The sequence below is a fragment of the Ranitomeya imitator genome, chromosome 4 (genome assembly GCF_032444005.1).
Source record: "Ranitomeya imitator isolate aRanImi1 chromosome 4, aRanImi1.pri, whole genome shotgun sequence".
Lineage (NCBI taxonomy): Eukaryota > Metazoa > Chordata > Amphibia > Anura > Dendrobatidae > Ranitomeya > Ranitomeya imitator.
The window spans coordinates 53,349,409-53,367,542 of record NC_091285.1 but is presented as its reverse complement, the minus strand read 5'-3'; the positions used below and the strand labels follow the sequence as shown (position 1 = coordinate 53,367,542).

The following is an 18,134-nucleotide window of genomic DNA, read 5'->3' as shown; positions in this document are numbered from 1 at the left end:
CAATCCTACTATACATGATGCTGATAGAAGTCCTGAGATTTCCCAGCTTTATACCGAGGTTCTCTTAAAAGGGTCACAATGTTAAAGGTTATCACCTTTTGTTTAGCAACTGGGGATGCCACCAATGATCCCCCCCCCCAAAAAAAAGGGGGCTCACATGTTCTAGTGGAATAGTATAGGAACAGTGGCCGTCTGAGAGCCATTTCCATCCGTTTTCTGCCAAAGTTAGCATGGTTCTCTGCTTTTTCCAGCAGTCTCAGAAAAAAAAAGGAATAAAGTAAGAGCAAAAAATAGTCACTTCTGATCTGGTGACAGGTCCCCTTTAGTGTTATTCTCAATGGCCTTACACGCACAACTTTTAAAGTTTGGGAATAATCCTTTAAAGGGGACCTATCATCTGGTCAAAAGTGTCAATTTTTTGCTCATGGTGTATTCTTGCTGTTCCCCTGACTATTCCTTTTTGTTTTGTTGTTAGATCCGCCATATACTTCCAGAGATATAGGCCTTTTTATTCAGTGCTAGCTTCTATGATCTTTACAAAGAGGGAGTGGCTAATAGGGTAATTACAGAAGTCGTCATAAAGACACGCCCCCAGAGATTCCCGTGAGCCACGCCCCCAAAGCTTCCCATTAGCCACGCCCCCAGAGATTCCTAAGAGCCACGCCCCCATCATAAAGAACACAAAAATAAGCAATAAATAAAAGCCCATAAGTATTCAACCGTATGGCGGATTTTAATTAAAAAAAAAAACCAAATGCTCAAGGCAGCAGCGGGAATGAAACACGAGCAAAAAATAAAACACGCTCGACTTGGTGAAAGGTTTTCTTTAAATTCTGAACAGGAGTTACAGTATGTAATGTCTGACGACAGAAACATTGAACATAACTTTTTATCAGCACAAAGGAAACATTTTTTTTTACGCATTTAGCTATAATGTTAGGATGTGATAAACAGACTACAGCTATGTAATAAAGGATTCGTTTCAAGAAAGATGATTTATTGGCAAGTAATGAAGGGCCTACTTTACATTTCCCTTGGACGTGATCCATCCGTGAGCTTTGTGCCAACACACAATTATTAGTCACTTTTATTCAACTTCAAAGTCGTTTTATTGTGTCTTTTAGACGGATCTGTCCGTCGATAAAGGGAATTTTAATGTGCGCGGTAGGCAGTTTGCTAATGTCACAGGAGCCTCTTATTCACCCCATGGTTTGTGGCTGCTCTTCTGTATGCACCACCCTGTGTCACTCATGGCATGCGTCCATCGATCCGTTCCCTACTGTTTATCTACAGTCTCATGGAGATGACACTGGCCACCGGAGAGACTTATTGTCATTTAACTCTATTTACTCTAAGATTTCAGCTCCAAAATCAATTAGTCAGCTATTTAACCCGTGAAAGCTGCAGCTTTTAAGGGGTTGCCCTGGCTTGGAGCTCTAGTCTGCAGTCTCTCTGTGTGACTGCAGACTTGTGATTTCTCAAAGCGCACAGTATACGCAGTGTCAGGATTCTCCGGTGATGGGAGCAGGTGGTCATGTGACCTCAAGTATGCAATTTGAAAACTTCCGCCCACATTCCAACTAGACGTGTTCAGCCTCGCTTACTTCACTTGTACTGAGCGAGGCCATGCAGAGTCTAGTTGGCATGTGAGCGCACGTATGCACCCGCCCGCTCCACGCATCAGCACTGGAGAATCCTGACAGTGTACACACTGCACGCTGTGAGGATTCAAAAGTCTGCAGTCACATAGTCTGGACAACCCCTTTTAAAAGAGTCATCCATTACTGGATAGCCACTGCCTAATCAATTTAGTGCACCATCAAGAATAAAAAAAAAAATGTATACTTATCTCCTGCAGCAGCACGGTTTCAGCTTTTTCGTTCCCTACGAGAGACGTGACATTGCGCAATGTGACCGCTGCAGCCAATCATGACTGGTGGTTGCTCATCAATATTGCACCAGAGTGGACGTCATCCTGACAGAACAGTACAGGCTGCAGACGATCAGTCACTGATTATCACGGAAGCGCTGTGAGATCCAGCACCGACATTACGCCACTGCAGGAGGGGAGTATAGGCTTTTTTTTTTTTATTTTACTCACCAAACACTGTCATTTAAGAGTGAGTTGTCCAAGGCAGTAAACAACCCCCTTTAAATTGAAGAAGTATTTTATTATCTTGCGGTTTATAAGTTTTAATTCTTTACAGAACTATTTCAAATTATAATATAGCAGTTTAATCGGATACAGAGATCTACAATGTCTGCATTAAAACTGATGTAAAAGATAACAGGTTGTCTACCTTCAACTACCACCAGGGGGTGTTAAGTGCATTTTGTGTTATTTTGGGGTTAAAGAGGTATTTCCATCTTAGACAATTACGACCTATGTCTGATAGAGCTCAACAATGGGATTCCCCAACTATTACCTCTCCATTCACTCTTGGATGAGGACAGGGTAACATAGGTTGAGATATGCTGTATTATTTCATAAGGTCACACCAATTTAAAGGGAACCTGTCACCCCTTTTTTTAAGAAGAGCTAAAAATAGCGTTAAATAGGGGCAGAGCTGGGCTTTACATTAGTGTATTTTGGAGCCTTTATTCCCCACCTATGCTGCCGAAATACCTTCGTAAAGTCGCCGTTTTGGGCTGTCACTCACGCTGGTCAGGTCATATGGGCGTGGTGACAGAGCTGTTTCTCACCCAGATTTCCGTTGGTGCGTAGTGGTGTGCGCATGTCCAACTGGCGAATCCACTGCGCAGCTTCAAGGAAAATAGCGCGATCTGCGCTATTCAGCCGTTCATCGGTGGGCCATCTTTGTGAGGCCGCGCATGTGCAGATGGAGATCGCGGCGGCCATTTTCCTGAAGCCGAGATGCGAACTCAGCTTCAGGAAAATGGCTGTCGAGATCGCCATCTGCGCACGCGCGGCATCCCGCGGCCATTTTCCTGAAGCCCCGTGAAGCCGAGAAGAACCATCTGCGCACGCGCGGCCTCACAAAGATGGCCGCGCCCACGATAAACGGCTGAATAGAGCAGATCGTGCTATTTTCCTTCAAGCTGCACAGGGGATTCGCCACTTGGACATGCGCACACCACTACGCCACCAATGGTTGTTAATGTAGGAAGGTAAAAACAAAATAATTCTTAAAATTATCAATGACAAGTGTATCACCAAAAGTGTGATTAGACATAAATCATATTTAACATACAGTATTTCTGACAAGTTGATTTACGAGACTTGTAACTGTAACTCTGAACTTTAATATTTTGAGGACGTTAGGAAAGCCAGGTAGCACAAGGTTAAAACCTAGTGCGGAAGGTACGGAGTACGTGCACCTGTATAACCAAGTCTAGAGCCAGGCCCTGTGTTCAGTTTTAGGCTGTGTGCACACGTTCAGGATTTTTCGCATTTTTTCGCTATAAAAACGCTTAAAAAACGCATACATATGCATCCCATCATTTATAATGCATTCCGCAATTTTTGCGCATATGTGCATCGCGGTAAAAAACGCAGCCTGTTCATTAACCCCTTTACCCCCAAGGGTGGTTTCCACGTTAATGACCGGGCCAATTTTTACAATTCTGACCACTGTCCTTTATGAGATTAAAATTCTGGAACGCTTCAACGGATCTTGATGATTCTGACAATGTTTTCTCGTGACATATTGTACTTCAAGATAGTATTAAAATTTCTTTGATATTACCTGCGTTTACTTGTGAAAAAAATGGAAATTTGGCAAAAATTTCGAAAATTTCGCAATTTTCCAACTTTGAATTTTTAGGCCCTTAAAGCACAGAGATCTGTCACACAAAATACTTAATAAGTAACATTTCCCACATGTCTACTTTACATCAGCACAATTTTGGAACCCAAATTTTTTTTTGTTAGGGAGTTATAAGGGTTAAAACTTGACCAGTAATTTCTCATTTTTACAACATAATTTTTTTTTACGGACCACATCACATTTGAAGTCACTTTGAGGGGTCTATATGATAGAAAATACCCAAGTTTGACACCATTCTAAAAACTGCACCCCTCAAGGTGCTCAAAACCATATTCAAGATGTTTATTAACCCTTCAGGTGTTTCACAGGAATGTTTAAAAAGAAACGAACATTTAACTTTTTTTCACAAAACATTTACTTCAGCTCCAATTTGTTTTATTTTACCAAGGGTAACAGGAGAAAATGGACCCCAAAAGTTGTTGTACAATTTGTCCTGAGTACGCTGATACCCCATATATGGGTGTAAACCATTGTTTGGGCGCATGGCAGAGCTCAGAAGGGAGGGAGCGCTGTCTGACTTTTCAATGCAAAATTGACTGGAATTGAGATGGGACACCATGTTGCGTTTGGAGAGTCCCTGATGTGCCTAAACATTGAAACCCCCCACAAGTGACACCATTTTTGAAAGTAGACCCCTAAGGAACTTATCTAGATGTGTGGTGAGCACTTTGACCCACCAATAGCTTCACAGAAGTTTATAATGTAGAGCCATAAAAATAAAAAATCATTTTTTCACAAAAATTATCTTTTCGCCCCTAATTTTTTACTTTCTTAAGGGTACAAGAAGAAATTGGACCCCAAAAGTTGTTGTGCAGTTTGTCTGGAGTACGCTGATACCCCATATGTGGGGGGGGGAACCACTGTTTGGGCGCATGGCAGAGCTCGGAAGGGAAGGAGCGCCGTTTGACTTTTCAATGCAAAATTGACTGGAATTGAGATGGGACACCATGTCGCGTTTGGAGAGCCCCTGATGTGCCTAAACATTGAAAAACCCCACAAGTTACACCATTTTGGAAAGTAGACAGCCTAAGCAACTTATCTAGATGTGTTGTGAGAGCTTTGAACCCCCAAGCGTTTTACTACAGTTTATAATGCAGAGCCCAGAAAATAAAAATTCTTTATTTTTTTCACAAATATTTTTTAGCCCCCAGTTTTGTATTTTCCCAATGGTAACAGGAGAAATTGGACCCCAAAAGTAGTTGTCCAATTTGTCCTGAGTACGCTGACACCCCATATGTGGGGGGGAACCACCGTTTGGGCGCATGGCAGAGCTCGGAAGGGAAGGAGCGCCGTTTGGAATGCAGACTTAGATGGATTGGTCTGCAGGCGTCACATTGCATTTGCAGAGCTTCTGATGTACCTAAACAGTAGAACCCCCCCACAAGTGATCCCATATTTCAAACTAGACCCCCCCCGAGGAACTTATCTAGATGTGTTGTGAGAACTTTGAACCCCCAAGTGTTCCACAACAGTTTAACGCAGAGCCGTGAAAATAAAAAATATTTTTTTCCCACCAAAATGGTTTTTTAGCCCCCCAAATTTTTACTTTCCCAAGAGTAACAAGAGAAATTGGACCTCAAAAGTTGTCCAATTTGTCCTGAGTACGCTGATACCACATATGTGGGGGTAAACCACTGTTTGGGCGCACGGGAGAGCTCGGAAGGGAAGGAGCACTGTATTACTTTTTCAACGGAGAATTGGCTGGAATTGAGATCGGACGCCATGTCGCGTTTGGAGAGCCCCTGATGTGCCTAAACAGTGGAAGCCCCCAATTGTAACTGAAACCCTAATCCAAACACACCCCTAACCCAAGGGTAACCCTAACCACACCTCTAACCCAGACACACCCTTAACTCTAATCCCAACCCTAACCATAACCCTAACCACAACCCTAACCCGAGCATGCCCCTAACCCTAATCCCCACCACACCCCTAACACCAACAACCCTAATCCCAACCCTAACCCCACCCCTAACCCTAACCCCACCCCTAACCACACCCCTAACTCCAACACACCCCTAATCCCAACAATAAAACTAACCACACCCCTAACCCTGACACACCCCTAACCCTAATCACAACCATAAATGTAATCCAAACCCTAACCCTAACTTTAGCCCCAACCCTAACTGTAGCCCCAACCCTAGCTCTAACCCTAGCCCCAACCCTAACCCTAGCCCCAACCCTAACCCTAACGGGAAAATTGAAATAAATATATTTTTTTAAATTTTATTATTTTTCCCTAACTAAGGGGGTGATGAGGGGGGGTTTGATTTAGTTTTATAGCGGGTTTTTTAGTGGATTGTTATGATTGACAGCAGTCACACACTAAAAGATGCTTTTTATTGCAAAAAATAGTTTTTGCGACTCCACATTTTGAGAGCTATAATTTTTCTATCTTTTGGTCCACAGAGTCATATGAGGTCTTGTTTTTTTGCGGGACGAGTTGACGTTTTTATTGGTACCATTTTCAGGCACCTGGCATTTTTTGATCGCTTCTTATTCCGATTTTTGTGAGGCAGAATGACCGAAAACCAGCTATTCATGAATTTCTTTTGGGGGAGGCATTTATACCGTTCCGCGTTTGGTAAAATTGATAAAGCAGTGTTATTCTTCGGGTCAGTACAATTATAGCGATACCTCATTTATATCATTTTTTTATATTTTGTCGTTTTTATACGATAAAATCTATTTTATATAAAAAATAATTATTTTTGTATCGCTTTATTCTGAGGACTGTAACTTTTTAATATTTTTGTTGATGACGCTGTATGGCGGCTTGTTTTTTGCGGGACAAGATGACGTTTTCAGCGGTACCATGGTTTTTTATATATGTATTTTTGATCGCGTGTTATTTCACTTTTTGTTCGACGTTATGATAATAAAGCGTTGGGGTTTTTTTTTACTGTGACCACTGAAGGGGTTAACTAGTGGGACAGTTTTATAGGTTGGGTCGCTACGGACGCGGTGATACTAAATATGTGTACTTTTATTGTTTTTTTTTGTTTGTTTTTTTAGATAAAGAAATGTATTTATGGGAACAATATATATATTTTTTTTACATGTGTGAATAATTTTTTTTATTTTTACTTTATAACATTGCCCCGGGGGGCATCATGTTTTAGGGTCAGATCAGCGATCTGACGTGCACTGCTGGAGGCTTGCAGGCGCCTGCTCTGAGCAGGCGCTTGCAAGCCATCTCCCTCCTGCAGGACCCGTAAGCAGCCCCGTGGCTATTTTGGATCCGGGGCCTGCAGGGAGGAGGAGGTAGGAGACCCTCGGAGCAACGCGATCACATCGCGTTGCTCCCGGGGTCTCAGGGAAGCACGCAGGGAGCCCCCTCCCTGCGCAATGCTTCCCTATGCCGCCGGAACACTGCGATCATCTTTGATCGCAGTGTGTCGGGGGTTAATGTGCCAGGAGCGGTCCGTGACCGCTCCTGGCACATAGTGCCGGATGTCAGCTGCGATAGTCAGCTGACACCCGGCCGTAAGCGTGGCTGATCCAATATGACGTACTATCCCGCAAAAAAACAGCTAAAAAAAAAAAAAAACACGAAAAAAACGCATGCGGATTTCTTGCAGAAAATGTCCGGTTTTGTGCAGGAAATTTCTGCAAGGAATCCCGACGTGTGCACACAGCCTTAGTCAGTCAGCTGGAGGAGCTGAGCAGAGTGGATTTGTGTTGGAGCTGCAGAAAGCAAAGCCAGAATCTCTCCGAGGAGACAGCACAGGCCGTGTGCACTAAACTGCAAGTATCACTGGCTGATATAGATCAGGGGTCTCAAACTGCATTCCTCGAGGGCCTCAGACCATGCGTGTTTACAAGATGTCCTTAGCATTGCACAAGGTGCTGGAATCATTCTGTGCAGGTGATTAAATTATCCCCTGTGCAACACAAGGAAATCCTGAAAACATGACCTGTTTGCATCCCTCGAGGAATGCAGTTTGAGACCTCTGATATAGATGATGACCGTTTTGTGTGACCAAATTGGGACCAGTTCAGGTGTGTTTGAGAAGCCAGGGTCTGTAGTATTGGAGAGAAAAAAGATCCTTAATGGTGGACAGACTGTGCCGGAGGATAAGTGCTGCCTGTACTGCTCTGTGGGTGAGATCGTGCTACGTTACTGTGCCTACCGTTACTGTGCCTACCCAGAGAAAGGACTGGGGGGTTTTTATTGAACGTTTTTGCTATAGAAAAGCTAATTTACTTTATGTTGAAAGATTATGTCAGAAAATAAACTTTATCCGGTTTGGCAAGGAAACTGTATGCCTGTGTGGACCTCAGTGGCTACCAAAGAGTGTGAATCCCTACACCACGCTATCGAAATAATAATAAAAAAAAAAAATGTACAATAAAGCCCAATGACTTGTATGTGTCTGTAAGCTGTTTGTTTTTCTAAAAATTAAAAAAAATGTTTAAAGTGATTAAGTTCTTATACCCCCAAAATGATCCCAAAAGTCACCAATCTTACCTGACCATATTCCTTTTCAATGGCAGCACGCTGCTTGCAGAAAGACCTGGCAAACAAACAAGGTGATTTGTGTTACACAATGCGGACATGAAAGGGCTCCTAGGGGGAAGGGGATCCAGTATTCAGGAAATGATCCATGTGTGTGCTGTGTCTACATTGTACAGCCGGGATGGCACTGCTGGAACTTGGGTCAATCACGCTCACAAATTGTGGGCACGACTGTCTCAGTGTGCAGATCCCGCTTATGCGCCTAGAGGATGGGTGCAAGTGTTGCTCGCCATAAACATACACTAGTCTGGCCTAGAAATTGGACCAAAGTAGGACATGCTCCAATTTCCCCACATAGATAATGGGTCATTGTGGCGAACTGGGCCATGCGAGAGTGTGCTCTCCGCACCGGTCGGTATAACACACTTCTTTTAACGAGCCTTATACTTCTTTTTTTTTGTTTTTGTCTGTGAAATGTAGTAAATTAAAGCAGACAAGCTTGAAAATTAATGTGACTCATGAAAGCAATGCATATATATATATATATATATATATATATATATATACACACATATATATATATACACATATACATATACATATACACACACACACACATATATACACACACACACACACACACACATCCCCGATCTCCTGAATCCGACGTTTTATATTTCTACATTTCTCCATTCCTGAGATATGGCTGCCTCTTCACCGTATGTAAATCTATTTTTTTTAATGCGCGTGGTCCTTAAGAAGACCCCATTAAAAATATAATGGATGACCATGCCCACTTGGCTATTAAGACTAGTTTTACATAATATATCAGAAATAGTGATGAGCAAATAAGGGTATGTGCACAGGTTGCTGATTCCATTGCGGAATAAATAAATACAGCGCAAGTGGAATTAAAACATAACTTTTACTAGAAATGGATAAAAGTCAAAACAAAAAGGTCACCCACGTGATATAAAAACACCAGGGGTAGGGTCTCAACTAAGACACACAACAGAGCCCCTAATAGGATTGAACAAACTCCGCCTGCAGAGGCACTTGCGGATGAAAAATGCACCACCGTATGGTTCAAATAGCAGCCAGAAACAAATACATATGAATCATGCTACGCATTTCATACAGTAGGTTGCATGCAAACAACAATTATCACAGAGTAGCAAATAATGACACCTATATCATGGTGTCACTAATGAAAATGGAAAACGGAACAATCTCACCAATTCCAGGGTGCATGAGCAGGAGTACCGGAAGACCAGGAAGGGAACACTCCGGAGATTGATGCAGGGAACTGACAATACCCTGTCGTTCCCTATGGGGCTAACAGTAGTCTATCCCCCAAGCTCCTGCCCTTACAAGGGCAGTCCACAGCTACCGTTGTACAAACATGCCCTGCACTCTCCCTGTGGTCAGTCCCAACGCGTTTCCTCCAAGCGAATCATCAGGGGACCTGCTTGTTTGGAGAGCTAAGTGCCTACGTGCTCAAAAAGGGAGACATAAATTTTCTGCCACCCCCTATGCTGTCCTGCAGATGATTCCATTGCGGATTTTTCCGTGCAGATTCTGCAGAATCCGCAGGTAAAACGACCTTTATTCCTGCAGATTCCCTGGGGGTTTCTTGGGGATTTTGCCTGCGTTTTCACACCTGCAGGAGCATATAATGGATTAGATGTAAAACGCTGCAGAATCCGCACAAATTGACATGCTGCGGAAAATAATCCCCAACGTTTCCGTGTGGAATTTTCCGCTGCATGTGCCCAGCGGATTTGGTTTTCCATAACTTTACATGGTACTGTACACCGCATGGAAAACTGCTGCCAAATCCGCAACGTGTGCACATATCCTAAGTGTCTTCAGCGTGCTCGAATACTATGTTCGAGTCCCCACGGCTGCATGTCTCATGGCTCTTTGACAACACATGTATGTATTACCTGTTGCTCAGGCGACCCCTGCAGGTGTTGCGGCTGTCGAACACTCTGATAGCACCCGAGCATGATCAGATAACACCTTTATCCGAGCCCGTTCTCTCATCACTAGTCAGAACTTCCCCGCATGCAGGTATTAAATGGAGGCAGAAAGTAACCATTTATTGTGCCTTGAAATCAATGGAGATCTAATGTTGCAACAGAGAAAAGCTTGCTGCAATGGCGGTGGGAAGAGTTACTAATTGTGGTCAAAAGCAGAGGATGTATTTATAGGAGACGTACAGAGCCGAGTCTACAGCACCAAGGACGACTGTGTGATGTCTGGAAGAAGCGATGTCTGCTCTCACCATCCTCATATCTAGGCACGGACGGCCCACGGGAGGACAGGTGAATTTCCTTATGATTCCTCTTAGATTTACTTTATTTGCAATGATGAAAAAAATGATCAAATGCATTACAATTTAATACATTTTTACCGACTACCTTGAATAAGCGATTTTGATCAGCGGATCGGGAAAAAAATTGGACAAGTCTTCATTTTTGCAAAAAAAAAAAAAAAATGGACATGTGAACAGACCCATATGTTCTAACTATGAAGAAAAAAAATGTAAAGAACTGCTACGTGAAACACGGATGTGTAAATGAGGCAAATAGGGGAATGTAAATGTGTGGAGACCAAAATCTTTCCCCCACATTATGGACAGGGATATGTGACAGAGGATACAACTCCAGTATGAAGACCCCACCATAGAACTGCCAGCTGACCAACAATTTGGTGGGTGAGCATAAGTAACGTAGCACCTGAATTATATTCACTGTAGGGCGCCTGGACTGCAGGCTATGCTCATATCGCTCTGTGCCTTCTGTTTATAGCAAACTGATAACAGCAGCGTGTGGTGAACCTCGCTCAGTTAGGTTTGCCATGTTGTCAGCAAAAGTAACACTGTGTACAAACAAAGCCTACGCCAGCCCTGCTCTTCCCCGTCCGGTTTACACTGCCTTTACAAAGGTACTATGTCATCCTCCAATTCACAAATCAAACTAATCAGTACGTCATATTGATGGTGATTCAGCACCTACAAAAAGCAGAGTAAAATTTGCCTTGTGTGGCATGGCGGAGAGCTATGTGCACCATTCCACCCCTCAAATTATCTTGCCTTGTCACCTCCCTGAATGTTGATTAAAAGGGGTTGTCAGGTCAAAACGGATAAGTCTGTAGTCACCCTGTGTGCACTGCAGGGATTCGCCGGTTTCAGACTGGGGAACAGAGGGTATGTTTGAGTTATACATGGCCAATGGGTGCGGCCTTCTTCCATACACTTTTATGGAGTGAGGCGTCGCCCTCTAGTTTGCCATGCCACTGGTCGTCCGTGTCACTGGTCAGGGTATGGCCTTGGTGCCATACAAGTGTATGGAGTGAGGGCACGCCCTCTGGTCGGGTATGTATAGCTCATACAGGCCCTCCGCTTGCCGGTCTGAAACTTGAGAATCCCCGCAGCACACATTGTGCGCACGGGGGGAGGGTCATAAGTCTGCAGTCACACAGAATGACTGCGGCCTTATCGGTTTTGACCGGACAACCCCTTTAACAGCCCAGAGTGAGCGCTGCCTGAACAGAAACCTCCGGAGTGTGCGCACACGGACAATGCAGGAGCCGAGCGCAAGTGCACACAGACCTCTCTGCTACGCTTCTAAATGTGCGAGTCTAGCAAGCAACAGGGAACAGAGATGTTTGCGCCATATGCTCAAGATCTGCAGTGTATGCCCACACCGGCGCCTTCAGTTTAGGTCGTGCTCACGCAAGCCAAGTGAGTGCTGTCAAACTATGTAGCAAAGCCAAGTAGGACTGGGTTAAATCCCAGCACTGCAGGTCTTAATTAAATACAACAGACTAGCTTCAACTAAGAACCAGGGCCTGTGTTCAATGGGTGTGTCAGTGCACTGAATGAAGCAGAGTAGAGTGTGCTGAAGCTGGCGAGTACCCAGCCAAAATGAGAGCTGTAGCTGGAAGAGTGACATGCCAGAGTCACTATCTGAATGGAAATTGCATGGGTCAGCTAGGCAAGCTGAGCAGTCTGTGTGAAGAGTAACATGTGGAAACTGCAGCCTGTTCAGTGTGAATTGTGAATGGAGTTGAATACTTCTGTTTGGCACTGGAGTGTCTGGTGGGATTGTGACTCTTCTGTGTATAACGTTTTCTCTGGGAGAAAGGACTAATCTGTTCAGGTGAGTCCGCACTGTCATGTTCCTACTGAATGAACTCCAGAAGAGGCCATTTTTGGTTGTGAATCAATTCGAGGTTTATGAAAGCAATAAAACTGCACACATTTGGACCAAACTGCATTGCCTGTGTGAACGCTACTTAATGTCTACCTGAGTGTGTGAATCCCTACAAAATGCAAGGAGGCAGCGAGGCATGCTAATTCAAGGGCTATTCATTTAAAAAACATTTTGAAGTCCCTTTTTTTCTGGCATTTGTTGACTTTTTTTTTGCACCAGATTATTTAAATGTCACACGCAGTTCAAGAATTTTGCCCAAAGCCTAAAAAGGCTCTGTGTCTCTTACCTTTTTAAGCCTTTTTAGAGCAAATCGTTGCATCTTTTACCAAAAAGTTTAATAATTTGTTCAAAAAATATCAAATGTACATAAAATCACTCCATGGATGGAGGGATGGGGGGGGGATGAGTCCGGAGTTCATTTGCGTAAAAATGTTGACCTTTTTAAATATAAAACATACAGTCTGACTGTACAACTGGATCCAACTTACTGTTCTGCTGCATTCGTCACATATTGTCCGAGAAGATTCCTCCAGTCCGCAGATTAATGACCTGCTGACTCTATGACTCTGTTGTCCCACAACTGCTGCGCATCCATAAAAATAGAACGGGCAGCTCAGAAATCCACCTTACCTGGCACTGCACTATTTTTATCCTGCTTTTAGCTGCAGTAATTGTGTCCATTATGTACAAACTACAAAGGAAGCGAGGAAGCGTACGCCACCGATTGTCTGATTGTCTGTCTCTATAAAGCAAAGCCGTTCTGGATGCGTCTGTGCTCTCCTCTGCTGCCTAAGGTGCTTATAATGGCTTTCTGTGCCTGTAGGACACAATACTTTAGGAGGAAAACAGACCATGCGCTTTCCAATATGCATGGGATGGGGATGAAGGGTTAACACATTTTGGTCCTTTCTACAGATAGAGGAGATGCCATAAGGAAGCACAGAAACTGGGGCCATATTTTGCTCCCGTCCATTAGGCACACCCTTGCCTACCAATATGATTTTTATGACAGCACTCATTAGGATAGCTTATCAATATTGCAGCTCTGGAAAATCCCTTTAGGCTTAAAGTGCTTGTAAAGGATTGGGGTCCAAGACTGCAGTCACCATGTCAGGATTATCCAGTGCCACCACTTGGAGCGTCACAAGTATGTGACATGCGTCCTTTTAGCCACATTCCGACTAGACTTATTTAGCCTCGCTCAATACACTTGTATTGAACAAGGCTGTTTATGTCTAGTCGACATGTGACCCCATGCATGAGTAGCACGGCGTGGGCGAGGCACTCCTCTCCCTTTACATCCTGGCCCGCTTCATGAAAGTGTGGGTCCTGGCTGGGTGTTTGTACTCGTGCTATGAGGGCCCTGCGCTCTTGCAGGCTGCCTGGTGTTGGCTGCCCAGGACCACAGCTTCCACAGTTCAGTAAAGGAGACCTCCGTTCAAAAATAAAGTCTTTACTGAAGGGTAATTTGGTAAGTGTTATATTCAAGGGATAGCGGGTACAAACTCTTATAGATGTTTCCTGTAGAGTATGAAGCATTATTTCATAAAGTATCCATCATCTGTAGTCTACTCCAGTGCTAGTGAGGCACACTGTTTCGCCCTACTTCGTCACAACCCAGCTTCTATGCCCCAATCCTGATCAGCAAGTCCATCTACTCTCTCAGCAGTTCCACGTCCTATTTCTTCCACTGCTGGGTCTACCGCTCGGGACCCCCCTCTATTCCGATGAACTTAGTTCTGTTTAGGCCCATTACCTTTAGTGTTTGAAAGCTCAGGGATTTCATGACTCTGCGTCCTATCAAAGGACCCTCTTCCAGAAGGCCAGTCTGTCTTGTCAGTAAGTTCAGGATCTCACTATCCCAGGCCCTAAGTCTCCTCTGTTTTTGTGAATCACCCCAACAGCAGCACTGCTATCTTCACTCTCCAAACCCTAACTACAGGAAGCAGATTCTTGCAATAATGCTAAACCCCTCCCGCTATAGGTAAGTCCCAAATATTAACTCTATCTTACCCTAATGTCACTATAATATTGACACTATGCCTTACATTATCACATCCTACACTGTATATTACTAGCGTTACTTATCACACTACACACAAAAAACTCATGACACAATACACATTACAATACAACACAACACGATTGGTCTCTTCAGGGTCAGAAGCGCGACAGCAGTCCACTACCCTTACATATGCAAATCACATACTTGCGGATACGCCCCCGCCTGCTTCTGACATCAGCGAATCTTGACAGTGAACTGCGTAGATCCAGAAGTTTGCAGTCAAGTGAGTTGAGTAAGGACAGACATGTCTAGTAGAAATGTGGCCTAACTATCCAAATTGAATACTTGCGGTCACATGATCAACAGCTCACTACACCAGAATACTGAAAGCGCACGTTATGAAGATTCACAAGTATGCGGTCATATATAGTGACTGATGACTTGAACCCAGAACCTGGACAACCCCTTTAAATATTAATTAACATATATAGCAATTTTTGTTTTTTACATTTAGGCATTGAATATTATAATTCCAGGAAAACCTTTTCAAAAGAACCTTACACTTTACATAGACACAGATGTTCTGCTTTAGGCTAGTTTCACATTTGCATCTGTGCGCGCAGCGTTTGATCCACATGCATCATGCGTACATACATTTAACATGGTGTACGAATGGTCATTTGTTTACGCATGCGTTGTTTTGCGGTGTGCGGTGGGGCGCGGCAAATGCAACATGTTGCATTTTTTTAGGCATCAACAATCCGTCAAATATGCGCAGCCATGCGCATGAGTGCGTAAAAAAAACGCATTACTGTCTATGGGAACGCATGCGTATGCAAGGACATGCGTACGCATGCGTTTGATGCTCTTGCGTACTTTGGACTGTGCATGTCCAGGAACCGATTGAGACACGCCCATTGAGACACGCCCTCCTGGAAATATTGAAACAATGCAAACGCAGGCAAAAAACGCATAGAAACGCATGCACACAGAGCTTTTTTTGCGATCATATGTAAGCTGATGCGGATAAAAAACGCTGCGTAAACATGCTTGCATGCGTTTTGGCATGCGTTTGCGTATGCAGATGATACGCTGTGCACATATACGCAAATAAGAACTTAGCATTAGAAATACTTTTTTTTAATAAAATTAAAAAAGGAGAAAATTTACAATTAAAAAAAACAACATTTTTTCCAAATTATTTTATTGCTCCTATGTGTTCCCATGGTAGCAGACCACAAATAAGCCACCATGTAGTCTGATCCCGCATTCACGTTCCATTCCATTTATTCCCCATATTGCTAAGTAAATTCAAATAAAGGAAAAATTAAGAGTATTAAAAAGAAATAAAAAATTTAACTTCTGACAGCAGGGTCTGACTACATTGGGTTTACTCTGTGGTCTGTTGTCAAGGAAACACATGGCTTGTAGAAACAAATATTTGGCACATATTTAACTAACAGCTACACAAAAGTTGTTGAATTCTTTTTAAGATTTGATTGCGCCGGGACAATAAATATATATTTACATCGTAGCCAGTTTACGGCGGTAATTAGGCCAAGAAACTAAATAAGTAATTAGCATTACCTTAGGGTACCGTCACACAGTGGCATTTTGATCGCTACGACGGCACGATCCGTGACGCTCCAGCATCGTAACAATATCGCTCCAGCGTCGTAGACTGCTGTCACACTTTGCAATGTACGACGCTGGAGCGATAATTTCATGACGTATGTGCGATGTAGAAGCCGTTGGTTACTATGCGCACATCGTATACAATATCGTGCACACCTTTGTTACACCATGCGATCATGCCGCCACAGCGGGACAATAGACGACGAAAGAAAGTTTCAAACGATCTGCTACGACGTACGATTCTCAGCGGGGTCCCTGATCGCAGGAGCGTGTCAGACACAGCGAGATCGCTGGAACGTCACGGATATATCGCTGGAACGTCACATATCGTGCCGTCGTAGCGATCAAAATGCCACTGTGTGACGGTACCCTTACTATTAACTCCCCAAATCTCAGCATTCTGAGACCATGAGTGATTCCCGATAGGACAGAACATGATCTTTTAGCTTTCTCGTGTTGACCAAACAAGTCCCTTAAGGCCCCTTCACATTAAGCGACGCTGCAGCGATACCGACAACGATCCGGATCGCTGCAGCGTCGCTGTTTGGTCGCTGGAGAGCTGTCACACAGACCACTCTCCAGCGACCAACGATGCCAGTAACCAGGGTAAACATCGGGTTACTAAGCGCAGGGCCGCGCTTAGTAACCCGATGTTTACCCTGGTTACCAGCGTAAAAGTAAAAAAAAAACAAACACTAGATACTTACCTACCGCTGTCTGTCCTCCAGCGCTGCGCTCTGCTTCTCTGCTCTCCTCCTGTACTGGCTGTGAGCCGGAAAGCAGAGCGGTGACGTCACCGCTCTGCTTTCCGGCTCACAGCCAGTACAGGAGGAGTGCAGAGCACAGCGCTGGAGGACAGACGGCTGTAGGTAAGTATCTAGTGTTTGTTTTTTTTTACTTTTAGCATGGTAACCAGGGTAAACATCGGGTTACTAAGCGCGGCCCTGCGCTTAGTTACCCAATGTTTACCCTGGTTACCAGTGAAGACATCGCTGGATCGGTGTCACACACGCCGATCCAGCGATGTAAGCAGGAGTCCAGTGACGAAATAAAGTTCTGGACTTTCTTCAGCGACCAACGATCTCCCAGCAGGGGCCTGATCGTTGGTCGCTGTCACACATAACGATTTCATTAACGATATCGTTGCTACGTCACAAATAGCAACGATATCGTTAACAATATCGTTATGTGTGAAGGTACCTTAATCCTCACTTCAGACAGAATTGTGGCTGCAGCCTGAGTTTTCACATCACCAGTGACGCTGAGATTTAATATCATTAGGGAAAGTAAAGTTCACGTTCTGTTTGATGTTCGGCAGAATTCTTTGTAAAGGGATTAGTTAGCCGGCCAGAAAGTCAAAAAGTGGGAAACCACAAGGACAATGTTACCTGTTCTGTTTATATAGTTTAGGTCCCTTTTAATGTGCGATTTTAAGGAAGGAAATCATGCAAACAGGAACATGGCTCACCCCAGCCCAAGACACAAAATAGGGAATGTTTCAGTTTACGTCATGCTGCTTAAAAATACATGTCTGACATATTCTGATGAGATATTTTCATCACTCACATCTTTTGCTCAGGTGCCGAAATGGACCCTATCCCACCGTCATTACTGGGTGAAGGAAGAGCAGACATGTTTAGTGAATCCTGCTTTGAGCACGGGGTTGGAGCAGATGACCTGGGAGGTCCCTTCCAACTCGACCATTCTATGATATTGTGGTAAAGGACTTATGTCTATGAAGTCTGTAGATAGGGACAGATTATCTGGCCCCTCAGAGCCACCAGTACACCACAACCTGAAAGTATGTTCCCTTGTTTAGGCCCTTCCCAGATGGATGATGTTGGGGGTAAAGGTTGGCATTTTAGGATCTCCACTGGCTGATCCTTTCGTTAAGCATGGATATGTTATGATCTGGTGGCCTTGGAGCAGCATGAGATGTACTCTGGAGAAGGTGGCCCCTGTACTGACCGCAAACCCTGAACCTAGCAGCGCAACTAGAAGTAGCCGTGGGGGGTACCTAACAC

The 18,134-nt window shown here is 44.0% G+C and overlaps 1 protein-coding gene across 3 annotated transcripts in view; it reads right to left on the bottom strand.

Moving 5' to 3' along the window:
* The window catches only part of FCHSD1 (FCH and double SH3 domains 1), a 130,131-nt gene that overhangs the window by 93,033 nt on the left and 18,964 nt on the right, over nucleotides 1-18,134 (bottom strand). The window contains exon 3 of one of the 3 annotated variants that reach the window (XM_069763635.1): nucleotides 8,263-8,308. The exons of 1 other annotated variant lie outside the window; for it this stretch is intronic. In XM_069763635.1, coding sequence (XP_069619736.1) covers nucleotides 8,263-8,308 — 46 coding nt within the window. Of the gene's footprint in view, nucleotides 1-8,262; nucleotides 8,312-18,134 lie in introns of those variants that run through there. One more of the 3 variants, XM_069763637.1, reaches the window with a different exon arrangement.